The sequence below is a fragment of the Desmodus rotundus genome, chromosome 7, assembly GCF_022682495.2.
Source record: "Desmodus rotundus isolate HL8 chromosome 7, HLdesRot8A.1, whole genome shotgun sequence".
In the NCBI taxonomy this organism is placed as follows: domain Eukaryota; kingdom Metazoa; phylum Chordata; class Mammalia; order Chiroptera; family Phyllostomidae; genus Desmodus; species Desmodus rotundus.
The window spans coordinates 62,383,329-62,399,580 of NC_071393.1; the positions used below are offsets into that span (position 1 = coordinate 62,383,329).

The 16,252-nt window shown below is 52.9% G+C and overlaps 3 protein-coding genes across 7 annotated transcripts; 2 read left to right on the top strand and 1 right to left on the bottom strand.

Annotated features, from left to right (window-relative positions):
• Nucleotides 1-263: 263 nt before the first annotated feature.
• SDR39U1 (short chain dehydrogenase/reductase family 39U member 1) lies at nt 264-3,301 on the top strand. The gene is made up of 6 exons (XM_024556341.2): nt 264-319; nt 626-732; nt 824-906; nt 1,263-1,384; nt 2,128-2,271; nt 2,550-3,301. The coding sequence occupies exons 1-6, from the start codon at nt 304-306 to the stop codon at nt 2,960-2,962; spliced, it is 885 nt and encodes a 294-aa protein (XP_024412109.1). The 5' UTR covers nt 264-303; the 3' UTR covers nt 2,963-3,301.
• Nucleotides 3,302-4,563: 1,262 nt separating this feature from the next.
• Nucleotides 4,564-12,936, bottom strand: KHNYN (KH and NYN domain containing). 5 transcript variants are annotated; one of them, XM_024556321.3, is made up of 8 exons: nt 12,864-12,936; nt 11,855-12,075; nt 9,979-11,090; nt 9,697-9,827; nt 9,514-9,610; nt 6,808-6,915; nt 6,500-6,601; nt 4,564-5,959 (listed from the first exon to the last, which is right to left on the bottom strand). In XM_024556321.3, exons 2-8 carry the CDS (start codon nt 12,053-12,055, stop codon nt 5,707-5,709), a joined length of 2,004 nt encoding a protein of 667 aa, XP_024412089.1. In that variant the 5' UTR covers nt 12,056-12,075; nt 12,864-12,936; the 3' UTR covers nt 4,564-5,706. The 5 variants fall into 5 exon arrangements, with proteins under 5 accessions (XP_024412089.1, XP_045047749.1, XP_045047755.1 ...); XM_045191814.2 differs by lacking the exon at nt 12,864-12,936 and adding an exon at nt 12,718-12,857; XM_045191820.3 differs by lacking the exon at nt 12,864-12,936 and adding an exon at nt 12,684-12,857.
• A 791-nt stretch (nt 12,937-13,727) lies between these two features.
• CBLN3 (cerebellin 3 precursor) lies at nt 13,728-15,314 on the top strand. Its single transcript, XM_024555829.3, has 3 exons — nt 13,728-14,098; nt 14,373-14,492; nt 14,809-15,314. The coding sequence occupies exons 1-3, from the start codon at nt 13,784-13,786 to the stop codon at nt 15,004-15,006; spliced, it is 633 nt and encodes a 210-aa protein (XP_024411597.1). The 5' UTR covers nt 13,728-13,783; the 3' UTR covers nt 15,007-15,314.
• The last annotated feature ends 938 nt before the right edge of the window (nt 15,315-16,252 follow it).

The following is a 16,252-nucleotide window of genomic DNA, read 5'->3' on the forward strand; positions in this document are numbered from 1 at the left end:
ACACGTTCGTTTTTCCACTTCCTCCCCTTCGTTTCCAGACCCTGGGTCATTTCCACCACCCCTCTTCGGCCCCTCCCCCAACCTCTTAGCGGACAGCGCCCCTTTCCCTGTCCCTCCCCCACCTACACAACCCGGGCCAAGTCGCTTTGCTTTGAACTCTTCCGGGTCGTCGGGTAGAGCCACGCCTAGTCTCGATCTTGCCCACTTTCCAATTGGAGCGCGCTGCCCAAAGGACGCACGCGCGGCAGAGGGGGTGGGGGGTGGGTTCCCATCTCGCGCAGGCGTTATCAGGTCTTGGTTGCTATGCGGGTGCTCGTGGGTGAGGGAGGGCAGAGTGGGACAAATGGGGGAGGCGGGTTTATGGAAAAAGATTGAACCAGGCGTTAAGGATTAGGTGGGCCCCGATGGAGGGTACTGTCTCGTGCGCCGGCAACCTGGCCTTGTCCTAACTGAAGCCGAAATCTTCCTCATCCCTGTAACCTGTGTTACCTGTGTGTCGCAGGGACGGGGCCGAAAGAGGGGAAGAGATCTGGGGTCAAATGGGACGGCACCAGAAGACGGGGCCACAGGCCAGAACAGAAGGCACGCCTGCCCGGAAGATAAACACCTTGTATTTTCTGACCAGGTGGAGGGACGGGCTTCATTGGGACAGCCCTCATCCAGCTGCTGAAAGCCAGAGGCCATGAAGTGACTCTGGTCTCCCGAAAGCCAGGGCCAGGTCGGATCACGTGGGTATGTCCACCCTCTGGAAGCTGGTGGGTGAGGGGGAGGCCCGATTTAGCGCCACAGGGCTAGGCTGGCACTGTGACCTTTTCTCTGACAGGATGAGCTCGCTACGTCGGGGCTACCCCGCTGCGATGCGGCCGTCAACCTGGCTGGAGAGAACATCCTCAACCCTCTCCGAAGGTCAGTTGCTGCTGACCCTAAAACTGATATCCTCTAGAGCAGAAGAGGGTACACTCTGATGAGACCTTCCGAGATGTGAAGAATGGAGCTGCCTGATCCTTAATTATTTATCCTGCCCCACTCCTCCAAACCCACCCTCCCTCCTACCCACTCAGCCAGTTGACTATAGTCCTCACTTATAACCCAGGACACCCAAAAAGGATATGCTTTTTCCCTCTCCAGGAGAGATGGACAGTTTCTCTAAACCACAATGCAGGGTTTTACTAGAAATGGACATGGACAGGCCCCAAGGAAAGGGAGAGGAAGAGATATGTGCATGCATGTATTCAGTGGCTTATTTCCTGTTTCTCCTGCAGGTGGAATGAAGCCTTCCAAAAAGAGATTCTCAACAGCCGCTTGGAGACCACCCACCTGCTGGCTAGGGCCATCACCAAGGCCCCACAACCCCCCCAGGCCTGGGTCTTAGTCACTGGTGTAGGTATGCCCCAAATCACTAACCCCTTATGTTAACCAGGAGAGGGGAGTACACAGTGAAGGCGTAGCTCAGGCCCATCAAGGTATACATGCCCAGAAGTCTTCCTCCTAGGCCCTTGATCCATGCATCTTTCTCCTAACCTTTGTGTACTTTCACTGAGAAACAGGACCCTCAGAGAAAGAGGGTGGAGTGGTACTGCCCCGAGTGCCAGGAAAAATTCCACCTACTCCCAGGTCCCTTGCTTCTCACAGCAAAGTTCTTTAGGAATAGAATTTCTGATTCTTGTATTTCACCTTTGGGATCAAATAACTGCAAACAATTTCGGCATATATACCAGCCACTGAGTGTTTTACACACATTACAGCATTTAATCCTCACAAGAACTCTATGAGGTAGATACTATTATTCCCCTTTTAAAGACGTACAGATTTTGCAGAGAGAGGTTATGTAACTTACCTAAAGTTATAGTTAAAGTGGTGGAGCTGAGATTAAAACTCTGCCTGGCACCCATGTATTTATTCTGAACTACACTCTATCAGTGTCTCAGCTTAGCCCTGCAGCAAAAAGTTAAGTTACTCGAGGGCAGGAACAGGTCAGCTAATGGTGACACTCAAGGGAAAAATATCCACGGCTCCATCCCATGAGACCACAAGGGCCAAGGTGGGTTAGGCCAAGGGGGCCCTTCACTGCAAAAGACCAGGCAGGACCAAGGCCAGCCAGGCAAACAAGTGCTATTTCACTGGCAGCTTACTACCAGCCCAGCCTGACTGCTGAGTATGATGAAGACAGCCCAGGAGGGGATTTTGACTTTTTCTCCAACCTCGTAACCAAATGGGAGGCTGCAGCCAGGCTTCCTGGAGATTCTACCCGCCAGGTGGTGGTACGCCCTGGTGAGACAAAGGGGCCTGCCTATCAGGCGGGGTTGGAATGTCTTCTCTGTCCTGGGACAGTTGGGGGTGAGGGTAGCAGAGCTTACTGAGTGAGAATGCCCCCACTTCTGGCCAACCTGCAGATGGGAGGATGGGAAGTCCCCAAGACAGCTATACCCCTCGACTGCTACATAGCTAAGCCAGCATGGGAAAAGAATGAGGAAGGGGGAATAGAAGGCACAGTGAGGCTGCCTGGAGGCTGAGGGGTCTCCCTATACCATCCTTCTTGCCTGCTCTAGGGGTTGTGCTGGGCCGTGAGGGCGGTGCCATTGGTCACATGCTGCTACCCTTCCGCCTGGGCCTGGGGGGCCCCATCGGCTCAGGCCAACAGTTCTTCCCCTGGATTCACATTGGGGACCTGGCGGGAATCCTGGCCCATGCTATTGAAGCCAGCCACGTGCAGGGCATCCTGAATGGTGTGGCTCCAGCCTACAGCACTACAAATGCTGAGTTTGCTCAGGCCTTGGGCACAGCCCTAGGCCGCCCAGCCTTCATCCCTCTCCCTAGCACTATCGTGCAAGCTATCTTTGGGCGAGAACGTGCCGTGATGCTGCTGGAGGGCCAGAAGGTGATCCCACGGCGGACACTGGCCACTGGCTACCAGTATTCCTTCCCAGAGCTGGGAGCTGCCTTGAAGGAAGTCATAGCCTAAGTGAGAAGGCTCATGGCAGGGCCCATGGCCTGGCCCTCAACAGAGGCTTCCCTGGTAGGGACTGACTGAGGAGGATGAGGTACTCTTACTTGCAATGTGAACCCATCTGGTTCTTGGGGATTCCTCTCTCCCTGTCCTTTCTCATCATTCTGTTGCTGCACTTTAACTGCCTGTCCACTGTTTCAAGGGTGCAGTCTCATCGGGTTGGGACCGTAACATCTTCAACTCCTTATGAAAGAATCTCCGAGTTCGGTACCCCTACCTGACCCATTCCTGCCCTGTTTCTCTTGCTATGCAGTGAATGCTCTACAGTTTAGGCAATAAAGATAAATTATCTCACTGGTTGTGGCTCATCTCTTTAGCCTAGATTCTCCTTGAACTTATTTCAAGGAGTGTCACCCTAGAAGACCCCTCTATGTGGGGTTTTGAAAGTTACAATGGGAATTACCTCCCTTTTTGTTCCCTCCAAGGAGCTGGTAACAAATATGGGGCATGAAGTTACGGAAATGGCAGACACTAGAAAACGAGAGGTGATGATCCATTTCCAGTGGGTTCTGTGGTCACCCTACAACTTGTGCATGTGGTACCATTAGGATGCCAGCAGAGGAAGAGATGAGACCCAAGTCTAGGACAGCCTTCAGTCTGTTGCTGAATGGCAGTGAATTAATAAAGCAATCACACAGGGGTCCCAGTTCATCAAGCAGGAGTAAGCCAACAACCCTGTCTGTAAGAAGCTTTGGACTGGCTTCACATCTCACTGAGGCTACTCAGTCAACCAGAGTCCCATGCACAAAAGGAAAGAAACCTCGGGTCTACTTCACAGCCACCATCGTTGAAAGTGAAAGGGGCAAGGAACTACCAAAAACTACAAACAATCCTAATAGGTAAAAAGAAATCCCAAGTGTTCATTTAAGACCCTCTCCCTTTTCACCTACCCTGATACCTGCCACAACTTGACCAGTAGTTCCTCTAGCCCCCCAACTGGGGCCATATTAATCAATCACCTTTCTTCCAAGGAGACTTGGAGTCACTGTCTCCTATCTCCCTGACTAGGTCTAGAGGTACACATCACAACAGGGAGGAGGAGCAGACACTAGGACCCAGAGACCCTCTCCATCACTACTCAGCTCCCACTAGTTGCTGGAATGAAGAACAGGGGTGGCAGCCTTCAACTCCCAGTGCTGCTCAGGGAGCAGAAGCCAGAGTCTGAAAAGGATCGTGCCCAGGGGCTTGCCCGAGGGCCGAGACAACACAGAACCCTGTGGTCCCTGTCCCTCCTCTTTATCCAGTGTCAGACTCTAGGAAGTTGGCCAGCCCCATATTATTCCTGGAGGAATAACCAGCCTCAAGGGCAGAAGCACAAATCGGGGCTGCACTAGGGGAAGGACTACTTGGAAGCAGTCAGTCCCCTGGCACAAGAGGACTTCAAGCAGATACAGGACAATGACCTGTAGGAATCAGGGCAGAATGTTCCAACTGCACAGCAGTTGGTCTGAATCTCCTATTCTAATAATTCTTCAGTTTTCATTTTCCAGATAATTAGTTCATCTAGATACAACTTCTGTAACCCCCCTCCCCATATATATACTCACACACAAAGCAGAAGTGGGCCTCACTTTATGCAACGTGTTCTGTAGAGAAAACGCTAGGGTTAGATCACATTGTCATTGCAGAGCATGTCTTCCACTGGGTTCGCTACACCACACGTGCACTGAACAGGGGACTTTCTGACACATTCGTCAATCTGTAAACACGAATGCAACAGGAGAGCTGCCATTTAGAGGAACCCTGAGAGTATTCTGGTAATGCAAACAGTCACCCCTAACTAACTGTTTTGTAAATGTGGATTTGGGGGTTGCCCAAAAGGGACGCAGCCATTATAGGGCACATCATGAGGGTGCAGTGTTAAAATCTAGGGCACAGGCCATGGGGACAGGGGACTCCCAGTTCTCTGAAAGTGAGGTTTGGGTTTGGAAGCCTATGCAGTCACAGACAGACACACCTGAGACTTGGTCCAAGTACTTTTCCTCCAAAGAGCCCTCCTCCATGTTCTCATTTCTCCCAACAGGTATTTATACATCTGATTTATAGGCAGAAGTAAAGGCCAAGTAGCTCAACCAAGGTCACAGACAGGCACAGCTGAGACCAGAAGCCAAGTCTCCCTCTTCCTTTCCCACCAGCTCCCTGCTGCGCCACTGTGACCCAGACCCCATCACACTAGCCTTTCCAGGGCCCAGCATTCCCTTCAAGGCTCCCAGGAGCTCTGCCAGGCCTGGGAAGCATCCTGTCCTCTGGCTATCCAGAGCAGCAGCCAGTAGTAGGAAAGGCTCGGCTTTCTTATCACCTGTCTTCATTCCTCTCCCACCTACTCCAGCTTCCATCCCCAACTCAGCTTCAAGGAGGAGCTGGCAGTCCGAGTCCCCAGGATTTACCCTTTCCGGCAGCCCCCACTTCCTACAGAAACCCTGTACTAAGGTTGAGGAGTTGGAGCTGAACAGAACAGAACCTCTTGAGAGCTGGTTGAGGTCCTGCCTCAGGAGGAGATCGGGTCACTTTATGGACCTGTCCCCAAAGTGCCCCAGGCAAGATCATTGGAATGCTCTCCCTCAGTCCTTCCCTGACCCAAGGCACCAACTCAGAGTGGGTCTGGGTCAGGGTCTGAGCATCACAGGGATCCTCACAGAAGAGGCTAAGCTGGGCAAGGCTGATGCTGATGGGGAGGCAGCCACTCGGGCCAGCGAGGCTCAGAAATTGAGACTGAGCAGAGCCTCAGAGAGCTGATTGATGTCCCGGCAGTAGGGCTCACGCTGCAGGATGAAGTCCACCTTGTGATCCTGGCCCCAAAACACTTCCAGCAGCTGGCGCCGGAGCCTCTCTGTCTCCCGGGTCTTCCGAATGCCACCACTGCCTTTTTCCTCCTCCTCTCTCCCCTGCTGCTGATTACCATGTTCTGTGAAGCCCCTGGAAGGATGCTGAGCCTTAGAAGACCCCTGTACCCTAGGAAGAAGCAGAGAGAAGAGAGGAGCTGATGTACATCCTGGAGAGAAGTTAGAGCTCAGTGGGCCTCCCAGCATTCCACTGCTCTTAACTGCCCTGCCTGCTCCTGGCTCTGAAGTTCCCCAAGCTGACCACTAAGCAGCAGTATCAACCCACTCCTGAAGGGGAGACCTTTGAAACCAGGAAGGTGAACCCTGCCACTATTATAATCTAGTTCTAGTCTAATAAATTACTCACTTAATGGCCCAGCAGAGGGAGTGCTGAATACCAGTGGCTATAAGTAAAAGCGACCACGTTCCAAATAACTCCAGCAAACACTGACTAGGGGAAACAGGAAACAGGAGCTTCCCTCCCAGCCTGGAGGGTCTGTGTCAGGGCTTCCAGGGAAGCAGTTAGGGCCAAGCCCAAGGCAACCTAAACCACTACAGAATTAAGCTGGCCCAGATTGAGGTCACACTTCTCCCAAGTCTCCAGGCCTGCAAGGCCCCTACAGAAAGGGTGCCAGGGCTGGGGGCTACCTAGGACAGACTGGGGCATTACCTGACTGGCTTCTTCAGGAACTCATCCAGCATGGGGCCATTTCGCCCCAGTGGGTCATCAGGGACCATGAAGAGGTTTCCCACGAAGGTGAAGGGCAGCAGACTGGATGGGGACAGAAAACGTAATGGTCAAAGAGGGGCCCCTGCTCATCTCCCAAACAGCTGAGACTAACCCCACCAGCAGCTGTAAGCTACCATCCTTCAAGCCACTGTCATGCCCGTTTCCAGAGTCCTCACCCAGTGGCAGAGCAGAACCGGTTTTAGAGAAAAGTCTGAGTCCGAGCCCTTTTCTCAGGGGATGCCCCTCACCGCTCTCTGATGATTGCCATCCACTTCTCGGACTCCTCCGCCAGGTCCCGGAACTGGTCATTGGAGACAATGATCCCATCGGTCTCTTCAGCCAGCTTCACCATGAACCTGTCTCAGAAACCACGACATTCTGGAATTCTCCAAAGCCTCAACCCCAAAGAGTGTTATCATCTCCCATGACCTACTCCTGGTGATGGAGATCTATCCCTCCTTGCCCCCCTCATCTTAACCCAGCCACCAGAGGATGGACTGCATACAAGTGTCATGGGTTAGAGAGAAAACAAAGATGAATCCAGTGTGGAATCCCAAGAACTTCCCCTCCACTCACCACAATCCTCCACCCAATACTTAGTGCTTCGTTAGGAAGACAGTAAGATCTAGCCCTGGTTCTGTGCTCTTCCACCCTACAGTCACAAATCTGTCATGTTTTTCCTGTGAAAAGCTTTCCATTCTGTCCCCTTCCTTTCCAGTTCCACTGTCACCACCTTAGCTATTCAGACACTGCACCTGAGATACTGATAAGGGGGTCCCCTGCCCCCTGACATTTACCACCTTCTAGTTCCTCCTGCCCTCCCCCAAAAGAACATGCCCTTCAGCCACACAACATTCTTCTATACTTGCCCTTTACCTCCCGAATAAAGTCCACATGCCTAGGCCTGGCAGCCAAGCCTCTCTGGAACCCTGATCCAGCCCCCTTTATGGCCTTATCTGTCCCAGTATTCCCAAAGGTACTCTCGGCTAGTGCCAAATCAATGATCAGATTACACCCCGCTCGTCAAACATGCTCTCTCACTTTATGTTTCTTAAACTATTCCCTCCAGCTGGAAAGTGATCCCAAACTCCACTGATGAACAGAATCACCAGAGTAACTTTTTAAAAAGAGATGCCTGGGCTCCACCCGAGTAATCCTGATTCCATGGAACCAGGGGAGGGCTCATGAAAAGGTTGGTGAGGATCTTTTCAAACACGGTTAGAAACCCAGAGATCCAGCCCATCCCATATCCTTCTCTAGCATGGAAAACACAAATCTCTCCCTTCCCACAAAACCCCAGCCAGAAGCAGTTTCCCCTTCCTCCAGGCTACTGAAGTGTTTGGTTTATAGTTTCTTTGTGGCTCTTTGAAATCAAATTCCCAACATTCCCACCTCTTTCTGAAAGCCACACAGCTAGCACTAAGTGGGAAGTCAGTATTTGAAAGACACTGTGGTATCGAGGGGACTAGCAAAAGGATTTGGGGTGACAGATGTCTGGTTCTGAGTTACTGTCTGGGAAACAAACTAAGGAGATGATGTAGAATTGTTTATGGTATCATATAATATACAAATGGTATTTTCAGGCTAAGCACAGTTACTATCACCGTGTTACGTCACATGTTGTTCAACAGTATTCACCCAGTATGCCTGTGCAGGGCATGACTGCTGGTCACTGTTCAAAACTCTAAGTTCAGGTCGTGCTGTCAGCCTATCAGGACCTACACAACTGTATGGACACATGCCTTTAAAATTCACAGCAAATGACTCAACCTTCAGCTTTAGTTCTACGTAAATGCTGGTACAAATAGGAGGTTCCACACATCATAAATAATCTGTGAAATCTAGACATAAAACAAAAGCATTGGGACACAGGGAACTGTCTTTTGGTAGAATACTGTTTACCTGTTAGGGAGAAAAATTTAAGTACTTGAAAAGATAAAATATATAATCACTGTGGTATGGAAATCAGTTTTTTTTTTTTAACTGAAAATACTAAGAGAATAGAGAACTTTCATTGTAAACATTTTTAATTGGTTAATAAGCTTTTAAAATCTGCCCATTTCCCACACAGTTTCCACAGGAAGTGACCCTATACCTGCAAGGTATAGTAGAGCAGGGTCTATCCCAGGACACAGCTTTAAATTCTCATTTTTCCTTTGCCACTTATCAGACTTTGCCAGGAGAGTTAACCACTCTTACCCTCAGCTCCATTTCTGTACCACAGAGACATAACTCTCTGCTCCACTTGATTGGGTTCACGAACAGTTAAGGGATATCGCTGTATTCTTGCCTAGCACCTTGAGTGAGAAAAGCACATAGCTTATGTTCTTTAGAGAGTCACAAGGAGCATGAATGAATGGAAGAGGAGCCTGAGACAAGAGGTTAATTCAGCAACAGACTGGTCCACAGTCAGAGTCAATGAGTAGTGCAACCTGGGGCTCCAAGTCAGATCATCAATTTCCAGGTCCAGTGATCTCTCTTTAATGCCATGTTTTATTTATGTTATGTTTTACATTATTATGCATGGATTGTGTTTCTTCATTTGACTTGGTACTTGGAACATTGACTCTGGTTTTTCCAGAACACTGGGGGAATTTCTCCACGTGTTTGGAAATTTAGGTTGTAAGAAGGCATTGTCAGCTATTCATGTCATCAGCTTTCCTGTCTTTCCATTAAACTAGTATTTTCTAGACAGTAAGGCACTATATAAATGCAAAGCACTATTTAGTTTGGTGAATGAAAAATGAATGATGAATGGGCAAACACAGTTGTCTACCAATCATCTCATCTCACCTGCGGGCAGGTTTACCTGCCCAGTCATAGAGGCACATGGTGGACTAACTGGCCCTTTGCTCAATCCCCAGGCTTAGAAACAGTGCAGAGGGTCAGAAGCTTCTGGCTCTCCTTCCATCTCCCCCTGAGCTCCTTGAAGGGTCCAGGAAAAAAGCAAGTACCTGTCATCATAGGAGGAGATCCTCTTGCCATCCATGACTCGGGAGGGAGTGAGGGAGAGCAGACTGAGAGAGTAGAGCTTTTGCAGGAAGTGACCCTCTAGAAACAGAGGAGCAGAACGTGGTTATCCTCAAGGTAAAAGCAGGGTCTATCCCAGGACATAAAAAAGACAAGGCCCAACTCACCTCTGACCTTGGCATCTTTACTGAAGCGCCACTGAGGCACAAAGACAGTGATGTCCCGATGGCCACGGTCCCAGAAGTACTGCACAGCAATAGCAATGCCCCGGCTGGAGAAGTAGTGCTGGAGGCCATGCCTGCAGTGGGACGGGGTCAGCACTCTGAGGCCCCAGAGGAGAGCCTAGCAGCCTGGCTGGAATGCTCACCCTTCAGCACATGTCCCCAAGGTGAACAATACTGCCCATCTCATCCCCCTCCCCAGGACCCTCATCCCCGCCTGGTACTCACACCATGGCCACGTTGCTGCCATCAATGACAATATGGCGGAGATCTGGCTGGCCAGGTACATTGGCAAGGCACAGGGTAAAAGGGTCCTGTAGGGCCTCCTGGAAACGCTGTGTGCCAGTCACCAAGTTGCCCCCCCGGGTGCCTCGTTTCCATGGAGACCCCCGACCTCGAGCCACAACCTGCTGCTTGTCTCCCCTGTCTCCTCGGTCTCCACAGTACCACGGGGGTTCAGGTGCAGGCGGCGGGCTAGGCACTCTGGGAGGTGAGGCTTCCCCATTGTGGAGCCGCTGGAGGAGAGAGGCTCCCCGGAGCTGAGCTGCCCTCTGACAGGGACCCTGGGCACCAGGAGGCTCATCCTGTATACAGAACCTTCCTCTTTCCTGAGGCACCCCCTCCTTCCCCAAGGCCTTCCCCTTCAGGAGCCCTTCCTGCCCTGCCTCTCCTCCCCCTAACTGTGACCTGAAGGTCACTTCTTTCTCCCAGGCCTCTGCCCCTGGCAGCTCCTTCCATCCCAAATCCATCTCCCTGGGACCACCCTGCTTCCCTCCCTGCTTCTCCATAGCATGTCTCTCTCCCCTTGACTCTTGCCACCCTGTAGGTCCAGTGTCTAGGGAACCCCTGCCTTCACTCAGGGGAGGTCTGACTCCCTGGTGTGGAGCACCCAGCAGGCCTGGGTTCCCCCCCTCCCAGGAAGGAAGCCCTTGGGGCCCCTGCCCCCTGGATGCCTCCTGCACCAGGCTCAGCAGTTCCTCCTGGACGGGGAGGGGCAGCTGCAGCAGTGCCTCTCGGTGGGGATCCCCCTGGGGCTGCAGCAGGGCACAGAAGTCTCTCAGCACTCCAGCACACTGAGAGCTTCCAGCAGATGGCCCTGGCCGGAAGTCCCAGCTCAGCCGCTCTACCAGTTCCTCCACTCGGCTCTGAGCCATGACGAAGGCCTCAGTCAAGCCACTGACCATCAGTGAGCCAGGCACCCCAGGTACCAGGTGGGCTGATGTGCTCCAAGCCAGGCAATCAAGAAAGATGCCATGGGCCCCCAGGAAGATGCAGTGCAGTTTTGGTGGGTAGTGGATTTCATCCTGCAGCTCCGGGCTGCAGAGACCCTTCAGGTACTCCTGGGGGAAAAAAGGGAAAGGTAGGAAAAAAGGAGGCTACTAGAAATCTTCAGGCTCACTGCTCTCCCCTGAGCTCCAGGATGCCTCAGGAGACAATGGAGCCACACAGATCCTGACAAAGGTGAGGGTTAAAAAGGGATCAAGAATCTCACTTCCTTCAGCTTTCCAGCTGACAGCCATGGCTAGTATTTCCACTTAGAACTTGACTGCCGTTAAGATACAATCATAATTAATTAGTTACAGGACTGTTTCTCTAAATATTTATATGTGTGTGTTGTATATTCCCATCATAATTATCACTATTGCCAACTTTGACTGAACTCATGCTTTACCTCATTCACAATAAGCCCAAAAAGGCAGGTACTGCTATTATTCACATTTTATAAATAAGGGAACTAAAACTCAGGTCAAAGCACTGGTAGGCAGTAAAGCTGTACTGGAACCCAGACCTGGCCTCCCCTACAGTGAATTCCTTGGTGGGGCCTGCTTGCCCAACTGGATTTTCTCTACTGTCCCAAAGAGCACTAGCTCATTTGAATTGAAGCAACATGTCTCCAAGCCCTGGCAGATCCTAGGTCATCACAGCAGAAATAAAACCAAAACTCCAAACAAACACAAAGTTGGAGAGTGTCTCACAGCCCAGGGCCACGGAGATTGCCATGAGACCAACAATGGTGGAGATCCTTCCCAGCTCCTCCTCTCCCAGGCCTCTGAGAGGGGGATGGAGTCCTTGTTCCCAGAAGGGTCAGGAAGGGGGTGTTCACCTTGGCTCTGCTGGAGTTTTCCTTGGGGCCCTCCAGCTGCAGCCAGATGTGAGGGTTCTCAGGACAGTCCTTCGGGAGGACGCTCATCCCCACGCGGAAGATGCGCTCTACATGGGGTTGCTGCTCCCGTACCTTGTCCTCGGCCTCCGCAGACACGGCAAAGCGGTCAGGGGACGGGGAGCCAGCCCCCCAGGTAGGCATGGCTGCTCGTCCGCCCAGACCTGGAAGTAGGAAAGGCAGCTCAGAACCTCGCTATCCCCTCAACCCAAATCTTGGTCTGTCGGTCTACATCGGCTACCAACAGGTCGCACCTAGTTACAAATCTGGTAAACAACCCAGGATATCTGGGGCCATCTTGGGGGTAGGAAGGGAACTTCAGATTAAAGGGGCATGTGCCTTCTCTCCAAAGAGGACGTCATGGATAAACAAGGCTGTCTCTCTGGGATGAGCGTCTGGGCTTTGTAAAAGGATGACCACAGCCCTGAGCAGGGGCGGGGGTTGGGGGGGGGGGTGGGGGGGGTGCTCCAGCTTGGTCTGGGTCCAAAAAGGGTGGACGGGTGACGAAAGAGTCCCTCTCCTCGGGGGGCTCTGCAATCACTGGGTTGAAGACGTCCTCTTTAAAATGGATCCTCACCAAGGCTTGAACTGCGCTGTACTCTGGAGCCCCTCGCCTGCCATTTTCAAGGCTCTAGCCACTCTCATTCCCGCCTCCCCTTCCCTCCGCATCCGCTGCCACCCACTAGGTTGCGCCACGCGCCCCACCCGGGGCCCAGGGGCCCGACCGAGCCCCGCCTACAGCTTCTGGCGGCCGCCGCCCCCGGCCACGCACTGCGCTGAGGCCTCCGACTTCCACCTCTACCCGCCTCGACCACCCGTTGCGTCCTCTCGAGCCCGTGTCTCTAGGTGTCCGTCGGCCCCAACTTCGCCTGCGCCCCTGGCCCGGGCCCAGCGGAGAAAGACTGGGGACTAGGGGGGATCGAATCTGGGCGGGCCTTCCCGGATTTCTCACCCAACGGGGACCTCTCTTCACATCACGAACTGTTTTTGGAGTCACTTCCTGGCCGGGGGCGGAGTCATCCGAGCTCCTCCCCGGACTAAGCTCGCTAGGCGCCCCGGCGCTCGCGGGGCAGGCCCCCCCGCCCAGCCAGTCTCCTCCCACCTCTCGGCCCTCCCCCCCCCCCCCCGCCCCCGCCTCGGCCCCGCCCACTTGCCCGCAGTTCTCCCTACAGTCGCTTGGGATACCTCTGGGTTCTTGCTGGTTCTCCGTAGTTCTCAGGAAACAGGGACCACTCATAAGAGTCAGAAGTGAAGACAGCCTTAAAGGGACTAATCCAGTCCCTTTCAATGAAGCTATTGGAAGGTTGGAAGGCCAAGGAGGAAAAGTGACTGACCCAAGCACTTTCCCACCAAAACAATTGTTGGAAAAAGACAAGGGCTTTCCTTCCTAACAATGGAAAAGATGCCACTCAGAGTGCTGTAGACGTGTGAGGGACTTTGAAGGAGGGAAGAATGAGGAGGAGGAAGGGCTATAGGAGCTGTCTCTTGCACAAACGCACACACACCCTATCTCTGTGGTCCCAGTTCCAGCCTTCAGTACTCTCCGGAGGGGCTGTCCTGGAATTCTGGCTGTACCCCTCCTACCGGGCTGCTTCATCTCTCCTCTCCCTCCCAGAGCCCAACTGCTGTTATTTTGTGCCCTGCCAAGGAGGAGGGAACTGCAGTGACAGCAGGAGTGAGAAGCAGGACAGAGTTGTGGTGCACAGAGAGGTATGGAGAGGGAGACGCTGAGACCAGGTTACAGTGAGACACCGAGAGAGGGCTGAGAAGCCGGGTGAGGGGATTTGAGAGTCTGAGGGAGAGCAGAAACTGAAAGGAGCACAAAGGTGGACAAGAAGACCAGGAGGACTTGTGAGTCAGAGCCGCTCAGCCATGCTGGGAGCAAAGCAGCACTGGCTACCACGTCTCTGGCTACCAGGTCTCACACTCAACTCCAGATTGCCCATGGCCCTGATGATTCTGGCCCTGGGGACCGGTTGGGCTGAGGAGGGAACAGACCCTGTCCTCCTGGAGGGTGAGTGCCTGGTGGTCTGTGAGCCCGGCAGAGCTGCTGCAGGGGGTCCTGGAGGAGCAGCTCTGGGAGAAGCACCCCCTGGAAGAGTGGCATTTGCTGCAGTCCGAAGCCACCATCATGAGCCAGCAGGGGAGATCGGCAATGGTACCAATGGGGCCATCTACTTTGATCAGGTAACCCCCTGCCTTGCAAGGACCTGGAATAAATCTAAGCCCACTGTGCTGTGGCCAGTTGCCCCTCAATCCCACTGCCCATCTCCTTTCCCTTCACTCTTACCCATACTCCTCCTTGCCCTTTCTCAGTATTTCTTTTGAATCTGTGCATTCCTCCTTTTGGCAGCTACTTGCCACCCCTTATTTTCCTTACTCACTGTCCCATCTCCCAACCCAGCAGTTTCCCTAAGTCCCAGGTGTCCCCAGCCCAATCAGTAGGGTCTGCTTCCCCCAGGTGTTGGTGAATGAGGGCGGTGGCTTTGATCGGGCCTCAGGCTCCTTCGTGGCCCCTGTTCGGGGTGTCTACAGCTTCCGGTTCCACGTGGTGAAGGTGTACAACCGCCAAACCGTCCAGGTGATCTGAGCACTAGGCCCTGTCCCAGGTTGGGTGGAGGGAGGAATAAGCGAAGCCCAGCTGAATCCTGGGCAGACCCTCCACTGGCGTGTGTCCTGGGGGCCCAGGGGAAAGGGAGGAAAGGGCCTGCTTAGCAGAATGTGGAGGACCTGCACACCCCTGGCCACCCCTCAGCCCTCCCAGGAGAGTGCATGAGCTCCAGGTTCCCAGATTCCAGGGTATCCCTCTGGGGCTGGGGAGAAGAAGGGCAATCCTCAGAAATGCAGGGTCCTAGGACAAGGTCTGGGGAGAAATGCTAACTAGGCTGCCTTCCCAGGTGAGCTTGATGCTGAACACATGGCCTGTCATCTCAGCCTTTGCCAATGACCCTGACGTGACCCGAGAGGCAGCCACCAGCTCTGTGCTACTGCCCCTGGACCCTGGGGACCGGGTGTCTCTGCGCCTACGTCGGGGGAACCTGCTGGGTGGCTGGAAATATTCAAGTTTCTCTGGCTTCCTCATCTTTCCACTCTGAGGGCTCATGCCTTTCAAGGACAGGAATCTAACCCCTGACCTCTGGCCTATGCCCTCTCCCCTCTCCTGCCCCCAAAGCAACACCTTTGAAGTCGGAGAGAGGTTCCCTTTGGCTGTTTGTATTTCACCTTCTTGCATGGGACCCTGTGCCAAACACCTAAGGTGATGAGCAGAGCTATGGTGTCCCCAGACCTGGCCCCTCTTAACCTCTCCCCCTTCCCAAATGCCCTCACAGTCTCTCACTGAATCTCTTTGCAGCCCTAGGATGAGGGCAGGATTTGGCAGGTAAAGAGTCTGGCCATACTTTGCAGACTTTGCTCTTCCTTCTCCCACCCCACCCCCAGCTTGAAGCTCAGAGCTACTTGGAAACAGGTGGACAGGAGAGCCTGACAGGCCCCCACAAGGGCCCAGATGGACCAGGCTCAGCATGCTGTGCAGACTCCTTCCTGTGAGGAGTGCCAGCATCATGGATCTTGGCCAGCACAGTCAGGAGCTGAGCCAGCCCATATGGACTACGGCGGGAGGCTCAGCCACCAGTAGAAGTGTGGGAAGGCCACTGAGCAGCCCACAGCCTATGGCTAATAGGACAGGAAGGGGACATGTGACCAGCCTGAGCAAGGTACACATTTTTCATGTACATTGGGGCAACCAGCAGGCAGTGAACCTGGGTGTTCATCTGTACCAGATCCCAAATGACTCTGGCTCTCACTTCCCCAGCTGAGACATGGGGTGTGTATGTTTGTTTGTACCAGCTGAGAGCAGGTGTACGGCACTTCCTTGGGCAGCTATAGGTAGAAGGTCACATGTGGGCAAGTGTAGATCTCTAGTCATGGAACACATCAATGCCCACAGCCACCTTCTAAAAGAGTTCCACCTTTGCAGTCTATACTTCGATCACTCCCTGCTCTGACAACCACCTTCCTACACCAGCTCTCAGTTACCTGCAGTGAACCTTATCTAGACTGTCCCACTGCCTCTCTTCTCTCTCCTGTGCTGTCTTAAACTTTCTACTACCTTGAATTCAGTAATTCGTCCCTTCAACCAATCTCCTGCCAGTATTATAAACTCTCTTACCTCCCTGTCCCATTGGCCCAGCATGGGTGACTCAATCAATAAAGCTACTAGAGAATTATTGTTGATGAGACATTATCAGATAACTCAAGATAGAAGATGCCATTAGAATATGGGTCAGGAGACCACCAGGTATGTCGTAGAGATTATAAAACTGTACGTTAGAGTCAAATAAA